The sequence below is a fragment of the Phalacrocorax carbo genome, chromosome 5, assembly GCF_963921805.1.
Source record: "Phalacrocorax carbo chromosome 5, bPhaCar2.1, whole genome shotgun sequence".
Taxonomy (NCBI): Eukaryota; Metazoa; Chordata; class Aves; order Suliformes; family Phalacrocoracidae; genus Phalacrocorax; species Phalacrocorax carbo.
This window is the reverse complement of record NC_087517.1, coordinates 15,759,761-15,782,527: the sequence shown is the minus strand read 5'-3', so window position 1 is coordinate 15,782,527 and position 22,767 is coordinate 15,759,761. Positions and strand designations below refer to the sequence as shown.

Sequence of the window (22,767 nt, the reverse complement as noted above, 5' to 3'; positions counted from 1 at the left end):
ATTCATGCCATCCAGGATCCACACAGAATTCTTGTACTGGGACAGGAGCGGTTGATTGCTGATTGAATCCATGGCCAATGCTGGCCAATGGGCAGGACCTATGCTTCTCTTCCCATACTTAACCAGGTAAGACTTCAGGCTCTGTAGCCTCTCCATCGACTACACTGAAGCAGAGCAGATGTGATCCCACCTGCCACAAAAACAAGCAGGTGGGAATGCATAAAGTCAGTGCTGCAATATTGTGCGTACATGGGACTAAAAGTACATTTTGGAGGATAAAAAAGAGGTGTGTTTGCCTTTTGCAGGTGGGGGTGGGGGTCTTTTAACAATGTATTTTTGTTATTCGAGAATTGAGATCTTCATGTTGTAAGGGGCAATAGCTAATTTTAGTCAGAGCTAAAATCTAGCCAGGACATGTGGGAAAAGAATGTTAAACAAACCAATTGATGCCATAGGAATGTAAATCAGTTCAACTGACTCACACTTAGGAAGGAAAAACTTTCTTAAAGCAGCATTCCAGAGCAAAACCAGATGATGTAGTTAATACACATGAACAATAGCTGCTGACATCCTTACACTGATCAATGCTGCCTACCTTCCTAGAGACAATAGCATGAAAATTTGAAAAAGAAATACACAATGGTTACTTTGAAAAATGTTCATCCACTGAAGTGAGATAGGTTCACATTACAAAAAGTTAAATTTGCACTGAATATTATTCCCAAACAAATTATTCCAGCAGGTCTAAGTCAGAAATGTAAACATCTCCCCCTAAACCTGCATCTGAGCAGGAGCATTTTGCTTTAATTGGCAGCAGTTCTGGACTCTCCAGGGTACATGCAAGACTTCTGGCAGACACTTGATTTTATAACTGAACGCTGTTTAACTGAAAAGTAAAAGCTCTTTGGCTAGGAAATGGGATAAGAAGAGTCTAATCCCTAGAGATGATAAAGGAGATGCTCAGCTCTACCCAGCTGCTGTAAACTCCACCTATCGTGTGGCATTTGAGAATTCCATCAAGTCCATCATCTCCAGACTCATTAATGACTTCTCCAATAAGCAGTGAAATCTTTCCAAAAGAGTTCTTACTGTTCCTACAAAAGGAACCTTCTGAGCCAAGAAATGCAATGGACATACTTGCAATTTGTTCACTGCTTGTGTGACATTTGTCTCAAGACAAGAGTGCAAGCACCCAGATTTCTGCAGGCAGAGTACGGTTGCAAAGTTTCGTGCTCAAGATGTTGAATGAAAAGCATTTTAAGAATCAGAGCCTTTCCTGTTAAAAAGAGAATGGAAGAACATGGTTGCTAAGTGATGAGGATAAAAGTGGATTACACAGAAGATACTCTGAGCCATAAGCCTCATCCAAAACTGACTGGAGTCTTTCCAGTGATTTCTGTGGGACTTCAATAAAACCTGTATAACTTTAATGAAACGTTTCAGACTTTTCTGGCCTTTCTTCATGAAGTATTATGTACTGTTGAATGGATACAGAAGACTGCTACACCACCACAGTCAGGGCAATTGGTGACAACTTTCTTATACACCCTCCTCATTCTCACAGAATACTATTCAAAAATAGCACGTATTTGGGAAATTATTCAAACTGACAGCTGAACTGAAATCCTCAACATTTAGCCTACCAAAGGATACAGGCCAAGATCACAGCTTGAACAGGAAGAACAATAAATGGGTATTTCTGAGCTCTCATTCTACCTGCGAGTTGGAGCATCAAATGGGCAGGCACTCACTTTCCTCATTAATCACTCTGTGGATACTACCCAGTAAAAAGAATATTTTGTTTTCTGTGGAGAATTAGAAAGGAAGATTTTATATGACAGGTAAGGGGACTAAAACCCCAAGCCTGGCTGAGATACAAATGTGGGTAAACTGGCAAGAATATCTCCAGCTTGGAAACTGGAGGACTATTTCTAGCTGTGAAGATACTGAGGTTGCAGATGAATTTGGAGAGAGAGTAACAGAGGAAAAAGGTGACCTCTAATGCAGTTTTAAAAGCATAAGATGAAAGATTGTCATTCAACGCTGAGCAACTGGATATTAAGAACAGGAGAGGTCTCTTCAAATCCTGTTTTTAAATTTACTGTCTCAAGTAGAACAGATATCAGGAGACCAACACAGATTTCAAGCGCTTCCTAAATCAAGACATTGCTAAGCACTGAATGAAAAGCAAATCAAAGTGAGATATCAGCCCCAGCCTACTGACATACAGGTGCAAATTGTCTTCAAACAGGATGTGGGAGCTCCAAGACACATGGTATTACTTGAGTTAGGACTAGTCCACTGAGTGAGGAACCAGTCAATCCCAAGAGAAGGGCTCATGCTTTAAGAGAAGTTCCTAAACTGAGGTGAGTTTCTCTTTCTCTGACCAAAATTTAATCACAGAAATCTGGAAGCTCCCTTGAAACTAACATACCTTTGTGATAATCACCCCATGACAGAGAACTGACCTATCTTCTCTCACTCTAGGTATTGCGTGTGTCAATAAAATGCTAACTGTTTGTCACATTGACTTAAGTCGTTTCCGTTAAGATAATGTTCCTACATGGAAAAAGTAACAGAAAAGAAAGCTTTGAAAAAAACGGAAATATTGTGACTGTGACAGAATCAGGGATAAGGTGCTTGGTTAGACATCTCTGGCTGTTCTTTATCTCAGACTCCTAAGCTGATTATGTCACTGGCCAGAAGTGGAACAAAGGATTTTACCATTTTTATGCCCATAGTAACTGTACATTATTGTTTCATTATATGGTACAATAACTAAGAGTCGCTGACAAAAGATGGGAGCAAGTATAGAGATTATCTAGAAAAAAATCATACAGGAAATCAGACAGGAAAAAAGGCACAGGAGGAAACACACACACACACACAAATATAGACCACTTAATATTTTCCCTCCTTTGAACAACAAGCAGGAATGAAGCCAGCCTTTCAAATTCACCTTGCCAGAACAGAATAAGATAGATGTCTTAGATCAAACCGGCAAATTAGCACAATCCAAGCCCAATTTTTGTTCCAGTTCAAAGTAAATTGACCCACAGCTTATTAGGTTATATTACCTGGAACAAAACACAGCAGCGAGGAGATTTTTATTATGATGATGATGATGAAAACAAAGCAACCTCTACGTTAAAATAGCAAAGTTCATAGAAAGAAATTATTATAATTTTTTTATTTATTTATTAGTTTTATTAGATTTTCCTCCTTAAAATTCCAATCATCTGTGTATCATAGCACAGCACCAGCCTAAATGGTTGGTATGAACTGCACACAATCCAGGCTCGACCGTAATGGGGTCAGCTTGCCCCTTTCTGTTATGCCAGGCAGCCAAGTGCTAAGCAGTTCCCAGGGCCTTAGCGATTGGAATAAGACCTTGGAAAAAAAAATACACTTAAGCCTTGGCTTTACAGCAAATTACTTTCTCCCCCTATTTCCTTATCCCCTGCTAACTCCTATGACAATGATTAGCCATCTCCCTTGCTCTCCTACAGGGACTAACAGCCTTATCACCTCCCACCTTCAAACATCCTCCTCTGCTCAGCAGGTACTAACTGCCCTATTCACTCAATTTGACTACCCAGATAATGTAATAAATTAAACTCTGAACAATTGTTTCTAACCTATAATTTGCTGAAGGCTGATGACTCTCAAAAAGGGCTGGTTTGCTCAAAAACTTGTCTTTTTTTCTGCATATGTATGTCTCCCCGAAAGACTTGCTTCACTTGTGGTCATCACAGTTGTCAAATATGCTAGTGCAAATAAGCTTTTATATCAAGAAAAGGAGAGTTTATTATTGCAGCTACATGCTGGATTAAATATTTACCGACTGAAAGTCTTTAGAATTGTAGACAAAGCCAACTGAAATCAATGGGAAAATTGTCTTTTAAATAGACTATTTCAAGACCTTGATTGAGGTGACACACTTAATTTCATTCAAAACAGTCCTGTTATACCATTCAGCAACAATAAAATGGGATGTTAAAATGAATGCTATTTATATAGACTTTCTTACTAATTCCATACTGTAGGTAGGATGTGAAGGAGACTCATCTGAAGACCCAGAGAGCAGACAGGAATATAGTGGAAACCACAAAAAGCTATATTTACAGGAACCAAATATTTCTGGAATCTGATTTCACTCACCTTAGCTAAGAACAGTGAATTCAGTTCTCTTTTTAATGTGTGTGTGACTCACACTTTCATTAAATAATTGCATAAAACTTTTTTTTAAAAATACATTCAACTTAGTCCTATAGGAAGTCGTGAAAAATGTCACTAAATGGTTCCAACATTTATTTATGATTCCTATAGTCTGAATGCAGTGCAAAAACTAATGAAAAATAAATATAAAATAAAAAATATATATCTCTAACTCCTGGTTCTCCAAACCCTAGTAGGGGCCTTCACAAATCACCAGCCTGATATTCACAGATATATCAACACTTGCAACAGCATTTTGGTAGAACGAGACATGTGTAGACAAGTAAATTCTTCTCAAGATGAACGTATCTCAAATCAGCCTAATAAAATAGCATGTCTGGGTTCTCTATAAAGGGAATGAATTATTAGTTTACATTCTCCTGTCACTAGGTATCTTTCCTTGTTCTTTGATGCTGGCAATTGGTTATTTCCCCGAGGCACTGCAGTGATACATTTACATGTCACCACATCCCTTGCTGTGCTGAATTGTCACTCCCAGATTCAACATGGCAGGCCGACACAAAAATTCAAGCATATCTGAGGGCTGATAATTTCTGCCTTCCAAACATCCTGCACTCCTTTCAAGTCAGTGCAGGATTTGCTCTGCTAAGTAAAAATACAACTCCAATTCCTATTAGCCGAAGGTAACGGAAGGGAAAGGGGAATAGGGTTTCCCTCAATTTCACTGAGTACCTAGGGTGAAACATTGAGAAGATCAAACACAGCATCTTTTCATGACCTCTTCATTTCTCTTCTTCAGCTAGACAGCTTCTCATTTTGGCATCACAAATCAGTGACACACGAGAAGACTTAAGACCTAGGCCACAGGTCACATTACAGCAGTTTCTTAAGGTGCAGCCTGTATCTAGCAGTAGGTAACCACTGGTGGCCAGGATACTATAACTATTTTCAGGATGCTATAGCTATTTTTCTCTTAACTACTCCCGCAGCCAGATGTACTTAGCAATTCTCAGTGGATGTCGTTTCCTAGAACTTGTCCCATCTCCTCCTGCATCTACATACACTCTTAACAAGCACAAAATTCTTCAGTGAGGACTTCTCTATCCCAGATGTCACCAGGTCAAATATCCTTCTATGAAGGACAGTTTCCCTTCTGCTTCTTGTAAACGTGGCTCCTACTAACATGCTTTCCTGCCCCTTACTACTTGCCCAGGAAGCACAAGTAACTGCTGTACAACTTCTCATAATGGGCAGTCTGCATTTCCTCTGTGCTGAGGAGACAGCTAGTGAACAGGGCAGATCTTCAGATCATTATTTTAAAGCATTTTCTGAGGCTTCCCGAGGGTCCATCCCTACAACCACGACAGTGGTAATTACAGAAATTTGACTTCTCATAAACTCTTGCAATTAAAAACAGTAATCACTTCAGAGAGCAAATAAAAAGATCCCCTAACATTTCTCCACACTCAACGACCTAGGTGAGAAATAAAAACCACAACAAAAAAAAATTCACAACATGCCATAAGGGACAGAAGAAACCCCAGAGAGAAGACAGATAGCCTGCCCAAATAGATAGGGCTACCACGTAGAGAGGTTAAGTATCAGGCAGTATAAAAATGGAATTCTGAAGGCAAGTTCCAGTTCAAAGAGACAGGCTGCTTCGTTATCTTGAGATGTCTTCTCAAGGGTATTTATTGCAAGTCTGACAACTGCAAATGAGTTACAGAAAAGAACAGGCAGAATGATAATCACAGCCACCACCCAAGAGTACGATACATAGTACAGTACTCTGTTATTGACAACCTGTAGTTTCTTCCTCTGACTTTAAACGCAGCTGATTTGGGACCATTATTTATATGGATGAGGAACTACTTTGTAAGAGGAAATCTATATCTCCAAAGCTGATGTATCATTCTCCTGCTTGTGTGAAAGATGTCATCAGTAAAAAAACCCAAAGCTGATGGGTATGAAAACTCACAAGTTTGGCTCACCAACTGTGTCAACATTCACAAAGGCACAGAGAATGAAGCAGAGACTGAGTGTTGAAGTCTGCCTCTGTTTTGGAGGCAAAACCTAGTGTGTCTGAGCACTAATGTCTTTCGAATCCCAAACCGGCCAGTTTGTCCTCAAATATCTTTTGTTAGGAAACAAAGGTGTTTTGGGGTCTAACAACGCAGAACCGTGACTGGTGATCTCCAGCTTGTGGGGAGGGACACAAATACAAAACACTGGTTGGAAGAAGGGATTCTAAGGCCCTGTTATATTTAATTATTCTTCTGCACTGTTCCATTCCTCACATTTCCACTCCAGACAACCTTAGCAACTACAAAGACACGAAGCAGAGAAGCTTGCAGCTCCCTGGAGATGAGGATTTTTGCGAGAAAACCTTGATGAACTTTGAGTAAAAAACATTTAGTGCAGAGGAAATCTGGCAGGCAAAAGACTACATTTAGCAAGAACAAATTATTTTGAGTAAGTATATTGCTAAGGAGTGGGGAAGAGCAGGAAGATGGAAGAGGGAGATCAACCTGTGAAAGCTGGAAGTTACTGAGAGTTGCTAGAGGAGATAAATAGCTGTGATGGAAAGGATGTTGGAAAACAACAGATTTACAGGGGCTGTTTCCTACAGAAGGATGTTCATCTAAGATTATGAGGTGCTGTGAGCATGGCAACCTTTCCATGCACTTTGCATACACAAGTGTCACAGTCACAGCACATAGCAGCTCATAAATCTTGCAAAATGCAGTACATCAGCCAGCCTTTGAAAACTATTGCTTTAAAATCATCACTTCTGTGAGGGATATTGAAAGATGGGGGCACATCCCTGCTACCTTAAATTGATGAAAGGAGCAGGATTCCTAGACCTTCAATCTAGCACTGGCTGAATCCAGTACTGTCATAACAGAGTTTCGTTGCCTGGGGCCGCGTTATACCCAAACAATACCCTTCAGAGGAAACGTGCATTACAAAGTTTTTCTTTTCCCCTTTAGGAAGGCCTTCCCATTACACAGCTGGCAAAACAACCAGCTGTTTAATGACCTAAGAAGCAGACCAGGGTTCTTCTCTCCCCTTAGAAAGTAAGCTGAGGGGAAGAGCAATTTAACACAGTTCATGAGATTTGTGCCTCAGAGTCCTGAGTCAGAGCAATCAAACTTGAGGTTATTAAAGCAAAGTCTCTCAGTCCCAGGCTAGGGGAGCATCCTGGAGGCAGTCTTGACTGCCAACAACACAATGCAGGACTTCTGACCCATCACCTTTCCATTTTCCATTTCCCTGTGTATTCAGCCTCGCCCTAGGCAGGGAAAGTAAGGAAAGAAAGGACGACTCTGGTTTTCTGGCCAGCTTTGTTATAGCTTCAGTCTGTTGATACGCATTACTACAAACTAGAAGATGCCATGAGAGCCAGAAGCAGTTTCACCTCCACATTCTCCAAAGACACGGTATTAGCCAAAAGGCATATATCAAAGCATGGTGCAGGAGTGAGGCACAAGCTAAACAAAGAGCTGAATTATTTACAATTTGTCAAGGCTGCATGGGAGCATACTGTTCCCTCTTCTTACATAATAAAATGCTCTTTATTTTGCTTATGATATATTTAAATATAGCTGTAATTTTGGACATTATGAAGTGTGAAGTTACATTTATGTTTTATGTTAGCAGGCTGGATATGACTGTAGCTCCTTTTGCTACGTCCCACATTTAGAGACACTAGTACCAAGTCAATGGTTCTCAGAACTGCCCATACACTGAATAATAAGGGACAGCACAAAGAAAAATATTTCCCACAATAAAAGAAATATTTCTTCTTCTCTGTGATACCAACTCAAATAGCAGAATAAAATTTTGCTATTACTGTATTCCACAACAGTGATGGAGAATGGTTCAGAAAACAAGATTTTAACTGAGTTAACCAGAAAAAAAAAAAAGTCTCTATGAATTCTGTCATTCCATCAAAAAGACACATTTTAACCTTGGAAAAGGAATTTAAAAGTTTCTCCAAACAAATTCTAATACACCTGGAAAGTCAGAGAAATGTATTAATTTCCACACGTGTCTTTCAATAAGTCTCACCACAGCAGTCAGCCCTGGCTGGTGTTAGCCTCCGCAATATAATTTAACAAGATAATTATGCCCAAAGCTATCTAAATCTGAACTCCACTCATTCAGTGCAGCTGGCAGCACTAACAACATGGAAGCAAAGAAGGAAAGCATGCATTACAGTCTCTTACCACAGTATAGATCTGAGGTTTGCGCCTTTTTGCCAGGTCAATTATATTGACTCCATTGTAATAAAGGTTCTCAATGCACCCATGGAAGTTTTTCCTCTGAAATGTTCCTGGTTTCCCCGGGACAGGAATCCCTCCAAAACTGAGCTTTTGGAAAGAATAAGAACAGCTTTTAGTTATCACCCCAAAAGCAAGAGGGCAGAGCCCCACTCCATACAGACAGCCGGGATATTATCTAAGAACCAAGTCACATTAACAGCATCATCTCGGAGCATGAAGCAGGGCCTGGCTGCCCAACAGAGGAATTAAAGGCTGCATGACATTACAGCTGTTAGAGAAACACTGCTGCTGCAGACAGCTCACTGTAATTTGGAAACAGCTTTTAGATGCCATAACAAACCGCTTCACCAACCTAGTACCACCAGCCCCCACCCAGGAACATCCAATGTACAAAGTAACGTTCAAATGGTCTTCAGCCCACAGCCTCCACTGGCCTGGAGGCTGCCACCCAGCAGCAGACCACAGCGGCCGGGAACCGCTGAGCAATGGGGCAACAAACTCGTCGCGCCCACAGAGCACCGGGTTTGCCTGTGAGTTGGAGTCACCCTTTTCCACCAAGCATGTATCCGTACAGTTCTGGTTTCAGCCAGTGGAGGGTAGTGTCACACACACAAACTACCTCATTTGCACCTTGCAATCATTTTCTCTAAATTTTGCTGTGGTTTGGTTTTTACAATACTCACACGTGGTTTTTGGGACTAAATAGTGTAATGGAGAAGTCCTGCAGGTTACACATTTAAACAAAACTTCTGCTGTGCTGTTGTCTGAGTACTGGAAGATGTTATTGTGCAGATACAACTCATCACTTAACTGGAGGGCTGAAAGCCCTTAGAGGACAAAGACCCTAAGATAATAAAGCTTCCAAAATCCTTGAAGCATAATTACTTTAGATTCCTAAGAAAAGAAAGTGGTGAGGGGGAACAAAACCCACAGCCCAATAAACTTCTGATAATCCTATTTTCATTTCCCAGTGACACAGCTCATTTGTAATCAGCTCCACTGGCCTTTTTGGCAAAGTCTTACTGGTGGTACCAGTGAGTTTTTATTCATTTTTCCCATCACAACCAGCAGCACCATGAGTGATATAATGCAGGCGGGGATTCTGCAGCCACCACACTTCACAGCGCTTCCAGCACATCAGGAGCTGTGCTGCAATCCTGCTGCATCCACTGCAGCAAGGGCATGCACTGCTGTGCAGAACTGCTTACACGCTGACGGCTGCTGGAACCTCGTCAGCCTTATTCCTCTGTCGCAACTCCTAACAGCTCACCTCAGCTCATTATTACAAAAATAAAGAGAAATTTGGGGGTTCTTTTCTTCCCACTACACCTAGCAAGCCAGGATACATAGGCAAATGAAAGCTCCCCCAGGATAACCTTGAAAGCACTTATTTGAAAACAAGTGCTTAATGAACTTGCACCTCAGTTGTATTAACTGATCACTTCAGAGAAATAAAGAGTGAACAGACTGCTACTTTACACCACTTGCAGGTTTGTTATCGGCATGAGGGCTTATGTGGTAGCAATGGGGTTGGTTTTTTTCCAGTAAGAATCATTAGTTCTTCCTTAAAACACCAGGCTTTCCTTCTTTCATGTTCTAGTCTTTAAGTCTCCTGCTCAGGGATGCTGTACTGGGTTTCAAAACCAGAAGAAAAATCAATATCAATTATACCACTGCATTATTAAGAAAACAGTTTCCTTTGTGATTGGTAATAATTTTAATTACCAAACTAATGGGTTTATTACCCTCAGTAAGGCCTTTAATCCCTGAAGTGTGCTGAGAGAAACCTTAGTAGACTGTATTGCTGCAATGTTCAACTGTAAGATTGTCTCAGTGCAAACGGAAAGAAAACACATTGTGTGGAAAACCAAGCACCAGGGGCCAGGACTGAGCGCCAGAGAGGTCAGTGATGACACTGATCTACACCAGCTGAAGATCTTCTCTGCCATACTCCCTGTTTTGGAACACCTGGAAAAATGTTCAGCAAATTACATTGAACCTTGAGTTTTCCCTGATTGGCTGCATCAACCTTGTAGCAGGAGCAAGGAATTTTATTACTTTGAAATTAGGAAAGCTGATGACTCAATCATTTGGCTTTTCTCAAGTCCATCTTAAAAGTAGTTACAGCTTTGGCCCTTGCTAGTTCAGTCTGAAGCTGTTCCATAATCTCACTGCTCAAAATGGCTGTCCCTACTAAATGTGCTTGTGATTCGGTACAGCAGTGCCAGGGGACAGGTACTGCTCTCTCCACCCTGCTTTGGGAAATGCAAAGAAGGGAATTTCAGCTGGAACATGAGAGGAGCAGAGAGCAGGCACGTGCCAGTGCCGAGCCATTTGCTTTTGTCCCTCGGGTGTGCTAGGAATTAATCTTTTCCAGAGAAATGAATCCAAAATGCAGAGGGGAAACTTGTGGTCTCTTAAGCAATGAACCGTGACAGCTCAGTGCATCCAGACAGGGTGATGGCTCTGACTGTGCAAGCATGACCCTGCACCTGTGGGCTAGCAAGGCTCAGTAGACAAGCGTGTGGGGATAAAAACAAACATGGGTAATTTGCACACATGTGTGCATTGGGGAGGTGAACAGATGAGGAACTGCCTTGCATATAGATATGATGATATAAAATTTTTTTAAGGTATTTTTCACTGACTATCAGCTACAAGCACTGAACTGCTGGAGTGATATAAACTGCACTCTGACACACATTGACCTCATCACAGGGGAGCACACCAGCCTCAGGTTTTCTAGACAGGCAGGATGTTTCCTCTGCTCAGTCCTTCATTTGCTAAAGCTGCTCTGGCTCCCTAGACCGCAATGCTTTGCATCACAACCCCAGAGGTGAAGGGAGCTACTCAGAGCTAGTTGCCTTGGCAGTCATGCTCAGGGTCTTCCATTCCTAGTGGGAAGACAATGGTCTTCACCTGTTCATCTCTATGTGGAGAGCTGTAATCTGAGCAAGTGGTGGTTGGGTAGGGGCATAACTCAGAGCTGGTATCTCCATGGCCATATCATCAGACACAGAGATGATGCACAATGACCCCATTAAAATCATAAAGGAGATGATGACAAAACACCTCTCCCTACAGCTAAGCACAGTTGCTCCCTGAATATTTGACTAGAACCCATGCTATACCTTTTAGTTTAGCTCTAAGTCTGCCATACTTTGAAGTGTAAGCATAATCCAATGCATATTTGCCCAGAGACAGGCCATTTTCTGAGGCTGTTGTATACAGAGTTGCACTGACATAGTCTATGTTTGTTAACTATCAAAGGAGCTTTCTGGGAAGGAAATATTAAATAAAGAAACAGTTCATAGGGTGGTGGTTTTCCATTGCATTCATTTTATACCAATTCAGCCTCATGTTCCAGGTTATAACCTTAAAGGGCTTCACACACCTCATAATCAATATCCAAGTGATCTGAATCCCCCTTCGTTCGGAAATGCTGGGTGTGCTTGTCCACCGTGAAGTTCACTTGCTTGTTGAAGCGCTCTATGAGAACCGAGTGCCAGTGCTGGTCATCCAGGAGGCTGCCCAGGGTGACGGACATGTGGCTGTTACTGAAGTGCAGGTTGGAGTCCCCTGGAAGGGTAGAGACAGGCAGAAGACAATAGAGTTACCTCCACACTCTTAACTGAAGCATGGGGACTCAAGGGGAAGCAAAGAGCAGCACTCCTAAATGCAAACTGGAGCTCTGCCCATCACAAATAGACCCTTTTCAAAGGTTTCCTTGGATTCTTTGGGCCTTTTATTCATATATGTGTGTATACGTACATGCACACATAGACACATTTTTTTTTTCCCCTGAAATTCGTGATACACGGCGTGGTTTTCCCCATGCTGCACCCACACATTGCAGCATGCAGGGGATCGATGCTCTGGCTGCGCCCTTGGTTCTGCTGTGAATTTGAGGCCCTGCTGTTTTAAGAGCTTCCTTCAGGTTGGACCAAAAGTCTCCTGCCTATTCACATTAACAGACCACTCCTGACACTTCAGTTCCAACTATGTGGTTTTTGTACTTAAACAAGAAAATTGTACCTGTCCATTTTCAGGGAAAAAAAGCCACAAGCCAGTGAAGGAACATGAACACAAGTGTTTTGTTCAGCTCAAAATGATTCTTAAACCTGGCCTAGATCTCCAAAAGTTTAGATCAAGAGTCATAAAAATATTTAGGCCCTAACCCTGGTGATTTCAAGCACTCTCCTGTTTTCCAACTGGCTGTATGTCTGAACACTTCAGAGCCTCTCATTGAAAGGGAGTATGTGTCCTTTTTTATATTCCAGCAGAATGGAGAGAACACATGCTCCAAAACTGTCAGGCAAGATGCAAGCAGATTCAAAAGCAGACATAAGAACCCTTGCCTATAACATATGAATGTCAGAGGACTTGAAATGGCTAAAATATGTACATTTGGGGCTACTGCTGAAATAATAAAAAAATAATAATCTTATCTCAAGACTATGTATTCACAACAGCATCTACTCTAGAAGAAGTAACATAATATATTTAACTATACTATGTTCTTATCCTAGTATGAAACATTTGTAAGAGGAGGCCAAATCAACGGAGTCAAAGAATCCCACATTCAGAGGCTTGGGATGTAGCTACTTGGTCTAAGCAACATCCAAATACCAAATGAGAAAAATGATGCATTATCATTTTTACATTTTGATGAACTGAAGAAACAAAAAGAAGGAAAGAAAAAGAAAATACTAGTTGGAGACTAAACAATTAATGACCTTATGTAAAAAACAAAATCCAAGAGCTGTGGAAAATTGTTACTGACATTTAAAACAAACCTAATTAAGTACAAGGGGAAAAATGCAGAAAGAATTATCTATTAATTCTGTTTTACTACCTCCAGTTTGCTCCCACTAATTTATGATTTCTTTTAATTCCCCAAGTCATAAACAGGGGACTGAGATACTGCACCATTGCTTGCTTCATCTGCTCTAGACAAACTTCTTAAGGTGTCCCGGAACTGCTAGTCTGAGATCTGTCCCTGCCAATACCATACATGGGAGATGCAGCATCTAGTAATTTTTATTAAAACCAGCCTTGGAATTCTAAGCACTATGTACACGAACTGCAAATGGCTCAGATTCATCAAAGTTATTGAGAGTGGCAGTGAAAAACTTGGACTCCTTGTCCACACCCTCATGGTTAACAGTGGGAGGGGTTTTGTTTCAGCTTTCCATCTGGGTGGGCCACTGAGGCTTTCAGACCAAGTTCAATACCCAAACAGGGTAAGTGCAGCTCCTGTGCTAACCAAAGTATAACAATGCAGGCATGGAAACTTCTGTTGAACTCAAACCTCTCAGTTTGACAAAGCAAGTCAGCAGGGAGGCTGCTCAGGCCAGTACCATGGGTCACCCTCAGATGAAGCTAATGAAGATTTTGCAAGGAGGCTAGGAGAGGGGGTATGATCACTCCTACTACAGTAGCTCCTTCCATAATTGAAGTCTTTTACTGTCTTCACGAGGAAAAACCAAATATCCTTCTACAGAACGAAATTAAGATAGCCTTTCATCTGTCCCTCTGATCCAACATGATCACACAGTGATGGCTTTCCAGATATTCACAGTTTTCAGCTGAAACCATCCCCAGAAGCAAAGCAATACCAGTGTGCACAATGTTTTGACTGGAATGTTTTCATTTAAATTCTGTATTTTAATCTCAGTTCTAATCACAGAATGGAAAAAATAAGACATAAACCAAAAATAAACCTTTTGTACTCCAAACCAAACTTCTTGGGAATGCTAATCATAAAAATAATACATATTGCCTAATATAAACAATCGATTTATAAAAGCAAACAAAGACAATCCTTGTTACAGTGATACGTGAACCAATAAACCTAATTACCCTTACCGAGGCTGATGTGCAAGGAGAGCTTCCCTTTCTGCAGTTCCAAGGTAATGTAGTCTCCACGCTGTCCTTCTCCATGGAATAACACTCCATCCCCCTGCATGCTCTTGAACTTCAAGGAAACCACATCTTTGAATGTGCTCATAAGCTTCTGATTGAACCTGTAGAGAAGTGAACTTCTGCCATCGAAGTCTGCAATGTCTGACTCTGGGAGAAAGAAGATGGCAAAATGAAGAAGAGAAGCGGCATCAGGAAAGGGACTGTATTTTTTCAGGGCCTTTTCAAATATCACTTGGAATCTGGTATTCTCAGAAGCATACATCCACAGGATGTGCGTGGCATTTCGGCAACTACATTTCACCCATTTCCAATCCTTTCCCTCTGTCTGTGGAAAGGGAACACTAGGTTAAAACCAGAACTCCTCTGCATTTGTCCTCCCCTCTCTCATGCAAAACTCTTTTCTCACTCAACTTTTTAGAATCAAACAGGTACTTCCCATCAAATTCAAATCTCCAGAACATCCCTTGTCACATTTGCTGTTTGTCTCAAACACACCCAGGGTGTTATTCATTACTTTGAGCACTTTAGTTCTCACTCCACTTTTTGTAGCTTCACAAGCATCTGCTGAGCTGTTTCTGCATGTCGGCCGTGCCTCTGTCCACCTTTGCATCCAAATAAGCATCATCTTAGCCTCTGAGGGTTGGATGCTTGTTTGTGATGGGCATTTATCAACCATGTTTCTGCATGCAAATTGACTAGGCTGGCAGGAATAGTGAAATATCAATTCAAAAAGCTTTTGAAGGGATTTCATGGGAATTGGGCATCTAAACTGATTATACACCTTTGAAAATCCTATTAGAAACATATTTTCCCCTTCAGCCAGCCTCTAAAACCCAATCACTGTGATGGGAAAGCAGTTTTCAATTCTTCAATTGCAATTAGTATTTCCTTTGGCAGCAGCAGCCTGCAGTACCCTTTTTGCTTTATAAAGTGGTATTTTAAGCAAAATGTATTTTTAATAAACTTTAAAAATATATATTATATATATTATATACATATATATATATATATATAAAACCAGAACATTTCAGGTAGCTTTAAATACTTTTAACTAATACATTTAATTCAAGCACGTGACTGACATGTATAAATTCAATTCCAATTTCTGTCCAAATGCAATTCGGCACAAATTATGGATAAAGGAACTACCTGTAAATAATAAATCTGTCAATTGCTATTTCCTGTTGTTAAGAAAAAATATTAAAAATTAAGAACACCAGACAATGGAGAATCTGAACAAGGGTTTACTAAGCTACATACTAGGATACATGCATAAAGACAGAGTATCTTCATACTGACCAGTAAGAAAGAGCATAGACTATCTTTGTTTGCAAACCATGTTTTAATGATAATCCAAAGCTATCAGCTTCACATTTTCTTTTGAAAAATATCTGAAAGGTCCATACACAAAACAATCAAGACTTCCAAGTCAGCAACTGCATTGTGATTAAAGTTGGTGATTTAAGTCACCTAAACTCCCTTAAGAGTTAGTCTATCTTTCTGAGCAATAATGGTAGTTTCATTTGCTCCTCTTTAAAAACAGAAATAATAGGAGTTGGGTGGGGGTTTTTCCCCCCTTTTTTTTCTTTTTTAAACTGGACCAAGATTTAAAGAGATTTACAGTTAAAAACTATTATAAGCTCAGAAAATAAAGCCTTTAATGATTTGTTACCATGGAAACTACCATCACTAACTTCTGTCAGTAAGACAGTCTGTACAGAAGTTTGATGGCACGCTTAGAAACTTGCAGGGAGCTCAAAATTTAAATTTGATGCAAAATTCTGTCACTCCAAAACTGATTTTGTTCCAAATCAGAATGCAACTGATTATTTCTTATAAGAATAAAACTACAAAGTAATTCAACCCTGCGAAAAATTTGCTCCAGAATAAACTAAGATCGACTTCGTATCTGTGATGTCACAATTATAACATGCTGTTTAGCATCAGATGTGGAACAGTTGCTAGTTTAGGAAGTATCATGAATACAAAAGTATTCACGCCATCTGCTTTTACTGTTTTTTACTTCTGAATTAGGTGTTCAGAAACAACTCCTTCAGAATTGCCTATATCTCTCTATTGACACCTTGACTGCCAGCTCCTGTAAAGGGAATCAAATTCATAGTTTAGTTCTTATGAATTTCCCCTAGCTACATTAAATACTTCAATTTGTTTAAAATAAATTGCAAGTGTATCAAAAATGGTTTCATTTTAACACAGGCAGGAATTAGGAAATAGATTATAAAGAAGTTACAGTCTCTGACTTCCAGTGCATTTTGCACGTTAAAGTTCATTCTCCTTCCTCCTAGATATCAAAACCAAAGATATAGTAAAAGAGTACTGACTCAATGTTGCCATAATAGCAGCTCTTTTTCCTTATTCTTAAGATCCAAGCCTTCAACCAGTCTGAATTCACACTTCAGTCCTTGTTCTTAACTCTCGACTAAGCCACAGAATAACACACAATTTCTTGAAGAGCTCTACCACTGACATTTACACAGTATAACACAAAGGAAAACCTATTTCTGAAAAGTTCTGTTTCGCTAATTATCGGTTGTGAGTACACTGGCCAATAAATAACCCTCAACGAAATGGGAATATGTCAAATAAATGTTAACACTGGCAGCCAAAAGTCATTAGTGGCAGTTTGCATGACAACAAATCGTTGGCTTCCTGATAAAAATTGAAAGATACAGCACAATTTTAATAATCATTCCAGAAAACCTGCTTGTTTGCTTAGTGTTTATTTAGTCCATCTATGTCCATAAACCACCTGCAGTAAGAGAACAAGGATCAGAAATGTTTTAAGTCTCAGAAACCTGTAGGAATAACAACTAAAACACAACATGAGGTTTCATTCTGCACTGCCTGCTGGTTTACTTATGTTCCCTGATGGCAGGCTTTACTCCGTCTGGGTACTTTTCTACACTGTCCTCATTAACAAGGCTACAAAACTCACCAAAAGTGAGATCAGGTAAAAGATGCTTCTTTCACATTACTCTCCAACCATTCAAACAGATGCCTCTGCTGTAAACACATGCAGAATCACATAATTATTTAGGTTGGAAAAGACCTTTAAGATAATCAAATCCAACCATAAACCTAGCACTGCCAAGTCCACCACTAAACCACGTCCCTAAGTGCCACATCTACGGATCTTTTAAATACCTCCAGGGATGGTGACTCTCTGGGCAGCCTCTTCCAGTGCTTGACAACCCTTTCGGTGAAGAACATTTTTCTAATATCCAATCTAAACTTCCCCTGACACAACTTGAGGCCATTTCCTCTTGCCCTATTGCTTGTTACTGGGGAGAAGTAACACCCACCTCGCTACAGCATCCTTTCAGGTTACTTGTAGAGAGCTATAAGGTCTCCCCTCAGCCTCCTCTTCTCCAGACTAAACAATGCCCATTTCCTTAGTTGCTCCTCATAAGACTTGTTCTCCAGACTCTTCACCAGCTTTGTTGTCCTTCTTTGACCACGTTCCAGCACCTCAGTGTCTGTCTTGTAGTGAGGGGCCAAAACTGAAGACCAGTGCCAAGTACAGGGGGCAGGAGTACATACACAGTCTTGCTCACAGATTAAGAAATTCCCATAAAATAGAAATAATTCATCAAGCTTTTCTGAAATTCAGTAGGTGTTCTGGCCCCAGGGGTGCTGGTTATGTCATTCCATTTGAATTTCCTTTCCCAACACAGATCCAAACATTAGTCACTTGGGGGTGGGTAGAACCACAGGCAGTTAGTTGAAGGTGGATTACTATGTTAACTCAGTTTTGTTTTTGGTTTTGGTTTTGTTTTTTTTGTAAAAAGGGAGCATGCGACCACAGGGCTTAACCTGTGGGACCAGCTGTGCTGAGAGGAGCTAGGATAGGAGCAACATGCGAGCATGGAGTTTACTTGTGCAGCAATCTGCTCCTGGCAGCAGAGAGGATATACATTCATAATTACAAAGATGGTCCTTTTGGTGATTTTGTGAAAAGGAAACACTTGGCAAAGTTATTCAAAAATACAAAAACATCCTCTAGGAACAGTTGCAATTTGAGACAGGAACTTCTGGTCTTGCACTTGCATCAATGGACAGAAGCTTTAACTCCCTGCAGGAGGGAGAAGGACCGTTCCTGGTCTGAACAGGTATGTCTCCTGGCCAGTCATACCTTACTGACTTGAGTGAGTCTAAGACAATCTGACTTCCCTTTCCACACCTCTCTCAGACATACAATCCAAGGGATGAACGTGGATGAGCACTTCAGAGGTGACTGTCCTGCTATGCAGCTTTATCCCTATCATGAAATCTATGTCTGCTCTTTCATAAGCAAACATTTGGGTATTAATCTTATGCAGTTGCTTACAAACACTACTGGTCAATGACCATCAGACATTAAGTGGTTCTCTGCAATGTGTTCTTTTGTATCTCATAGAGGGACAAAGGAGAGGATGGAGGAAGGTAGAGAAAAAAAAGAAAAAGAAAAAAAAAAGAGAGAGAAAAAAAAATCCAGAAAAAATATCATTTAGTCAAAAAGCACAATATCAGATCATATTCCCTGAAGCAATGACAGAAAGAGATGAGAAATCATAGTCCTGAACTGTGAATGAAAAACTCTGCTCTCAAAAGCAGAAGACACCCTATGTCACACCCTATCATTGTTTCTCCTGTGGCTTCCCAGTCTGTTATCTGTACATACACCTGATTCTGCTGATGCATTTTGGGCTGTTAATCAGTTATGGAAGATGATCAACATCTTCAATGCAGCTATAAATCTTATCCTATACAAACAATTGCATCAGCAGATTTTTTTTCCCTGCACTAAGCTAATAAGACTTTTCCCAAGTATAAAGATACACCCATTCCTCCCTCACCACCCCCAGCATCAAAAGCAATTGGTTTGCCATTTGTCTAAACACATCCTCTGTTGCAGCTCGATTATCTGTTACAATCACACTGCTTCTGGAGCCACTGCTGCAAAGGGACAGCGCGAGCTTGCACATACCTCTGCATGGAATTTTCCATTTAACTCATCATAAATCCTTTTCTGAACTGGAAACATCAACATATGTTTTGAGATCAAGATAATCTCCTTCCTATTTCAGTACCTAATTTGAGGATGTGAGATGGAATCTTTACAGGAATTTCAAATAAATGTAATTAATTTTCGTTTAAATACATTCTGTGTAAGAAAGTAAACAACAATTAGCACGTGTCATCTGTGAATTCCAGCTGATCTGACAGCCTTGGAGTGCTTTGTTGCACAGGAACTTCGATGTATATGGGATAGGGTCAAGCACACTCACGTGTCTGAAACAGCTTTACTGTTAAAAACATGTTTTAATGTTCTTTCATGTTCCAAAGAAAAAATGTCAACTGGCAGCTGAAAAGAAAAAAAGGAGAAAAAAAAAAAAAAAAGAAGGACGCTCTCTTATTTGAAAGAGAAGTTTTTGGGATAAATTCATACCATAAATTACTTTGAGTAGGAGCAATAAACAGCGAGTGCCATTCAGCAGCACGGTGCAATCACAAGTTAGCCACTTTTGCATCCACTGCACATCAAAGTTAATCTCTAATATGATTCTTCCATATTTTTTGTTACTGTGTCCTGGCAGAGTGTTTGGTGACCTACAAGACCTGATGCCTTCCACATGCTCCCTACTGAACAGTCATCACTGAAAGCTGCATTTGCCAAAAGTTGGGCAAATGTATCCCTGGGACCTCTTCAGCAGGGCATGCTGTGCAGGAAAGTCATACTCCAAAAATGAGAGATCAGAGCCTTGCACTGGCGCAAGAGTGTCACATTCACCTAACTTCGACATCACAAAAATGCTTAAGCAGCAGCGAAGCCACAAACCTCTCCTAAAGCTGTTGTCATCGGCTCAAATATGCAAGGTTAAAAAGAAGCTGATGTGAGCAGAGACCATCCAAGGAACCACAGGCTATTTTGCATGCCCTGGTATATCACAGCAAGGTGCTCAGCTGCATGTTTGGCAGTACTCCCAGGGTTTTAACAGATGTGCAGCAACACATGAAATTCAGATGGCCTAAGCTGTCAGTGTCCCCAGACTTCTGTTTCAGCCAACCAATGAATGTTGCCACTCACACAAAAGGGATCACCATCTTGCCTGTAAATGAAAACTTTACTTCTGCAGTTTTCTGCCCTGGATATCAATGTGAAGCAACTCTGTTTTCAGACCAAGTGCCACACTTCTGGGTCAACATTTGCCTGAAAGGTAGAATGGACAGCCCGCAGCCCTGCATCGTCTGAATTTCAACCTGCTTCTACAAGTAGGCTGAGAGGTATAAATGACCGTGGAGTCACACATATACATTTGTACAGGCTTTGGTTTATATGTGTTCCCTATGCACAAGTTCTCTTTTTATCTTATACTTCAAGACTGGATTCAAAGCTAAAATGCTGGTGGAAATCCTTTCTTCAAATTCAGTGGACTTAAGATCTAATACTCTTGATTTGTTTACCTATAGAAGCCTTTAAGTCATTCCAACAGTTTAAAAAACAGTTTAACTGGGCATAACCAGGAATTAGGCTTTTACAGGTGAATTTACATCAGCTGAAGTCTTTGGTACAGGTAGGTGATAATACTGCTCCTACCCCGAGCCTCACATCCTTTCTTTCATATATGCACAGACACTTGCATGCAGGGTTATCTCTTAGAGATGGTACACTTTTGGGACATTTGTTCTTCTAGCTCTGTTTTCTTCCTGGCATGTCCAACAGCCTGTCTCTAGTGATTTCTCTTTTTTTGCATTTTTTTCAACTCTTTTCACATTATTAATATATTTCTTGTGCCAGAATTGAACACAGTGGGTGAGTCTGTATGCTGTCAAACATTACAAAATGCAGTTATGTAGGTGTACACTAGCTCAGGATCTGCTGCAGATATTCTGTCAGTATAACAGTAAAGATGGCATTTTATATATGATCAAACATCTTTTGTACAGTGCTTGAGTGCCTGAGTTAGAAGTAGCCAAGACTGAAACTATATGAGCAAAACTTGTATGCAGGTATTGCCTGGCATATGCAATTTGCCAGAGAGAAATTTGAATGGCACATTTATATGAATGGAATTAATATTTCAACACTCTAAAACTTTTATGAATCCCTTTATTTCTTTTCTGGCTTGCTTCAATCTTATACCTTAATTCTGCACAGCCATTTTTATTTCCTGTAACTGCAGGATACAGGACAAAGGTGAAGACTTGGTGATATCAGCACAAGGAAACCCAGCCCTGCACAAGGATCTGAAGCCCTACATCTGACATGAAATTAGTGCCCGTGTAGTATTTCACATGGAGTAGCACCAGCACACATTCAGCTACAAAAGTTTCAAACTTCAGTTCGAGTTACATTTTTTGCATGTCTGCAGAAGAAAGCTCTTTGAAAACAGATGAGATAGCTGCTGCTTTGAAATGATGTCATCAAAGGCAGTTGGTTTTGATTTCTAGGTTTAAGTTTCAACATCCACTAGTAGGACTGGAAGAGGTCTCTTGCCCTAGTGGCTAGCCATCCAGACCAGGTTGTTGCAGGTCTATACTTAAATGAATGACAGTCCGCAGTGCCTGAGCATTGAAGTAGGTAGAGAAGTACCATAAATAAATAAATAAATAAATAAATAAATATGTTTTAGATCTACACAAAGACCATAATAAGGATCTTCTTGTGAAATCATGTGGATCAGTCCTCAGACCTGAGTGTAGTTATGAGGCCACTCAGAGTCCTAAGAGCTGTGTCTCTGTTCAAAGGGATCGTGTGAATCAAAAGGTTTAAGACACTTTGCTCTTCAATTCTGGTGAGAAGAATATAAGAAGTCTGCCACATAGGAGGGGTTTCCACTTTTTATCTTACAATCCCTTTTCTCTATCCAGGAGGAGCAGATTAGGATCTAATCTAAACAGGGATATATACAAGTACAGTAGTGTCACATGATGGTGACTTGTGCCACGCCACATTGAATTTACTAGTAAAAGGCTGTTAATCCCCAGAACTCTCCCCAGCAAAATCTCACCTGTCTCCGGCAGTGTCTCACAGCACAGAATCACACAGAATCACAGAATGGTAGGGGTTGGATGGGACCTCTAGAGGTCATCTTGTCCAATCCCCCTGCTTGAGTAAGTACACCTAAAGCAGGGGGCACAGGACCACATCCAGGTGGGTTTTCAATATTTCCAGAGAATGAGACAACACAACCTCTCTGGCAGCCTGTTCCACTGCTCTGGCACCCTCAACTTGTTGTCCACCAGCACTCCCAAGTCCTTCTCAGTGGAGCAGATTTCCAGTAGGTCAGCCCCCAGCCTGTACTGGTGCACGGGGTTGTTCCTCCCCAGGTGCAGGACCTTGCACTTGCTTTTGTTGAATTTCATCGGGTTCCCC

The 22,767-nt window shown here is 40.6% G+C and overlaps 1 protein-coding gene across 1 annotated transcript in view; it reads right to left on the bottom strand.

Annotated features, from left to right (window-relative positions):
• CNTNAP5 (contactin associated protein family member 5) overlaps positions 1 to 22,767 on the bottom strand; it is a 297,657-nt gene that overhangs the window by 148,639 nt on the left and 126,251 nt on the right. The window contains exons 5-7 of the mRNA XM_064451280.1: positions 14,334 to 14,537; positions 11,860 to 12,044; positions 8,409 to 8,552 (exon numbers count right to left, since the gene is read on the bottom strand). Coding sequence (XP_064307350.1) covers positions 8,409 to 8,552; positions 11,860 to 12,044; positions 14,334 to 14,537 — 533 coding nt within the window. The remainder of the gene's footprint in view (positions 1 to 8,408; positions 8,553 to 11,859; positions 12,045 to 14,333; positions 14,538 to 22,767) is intronic.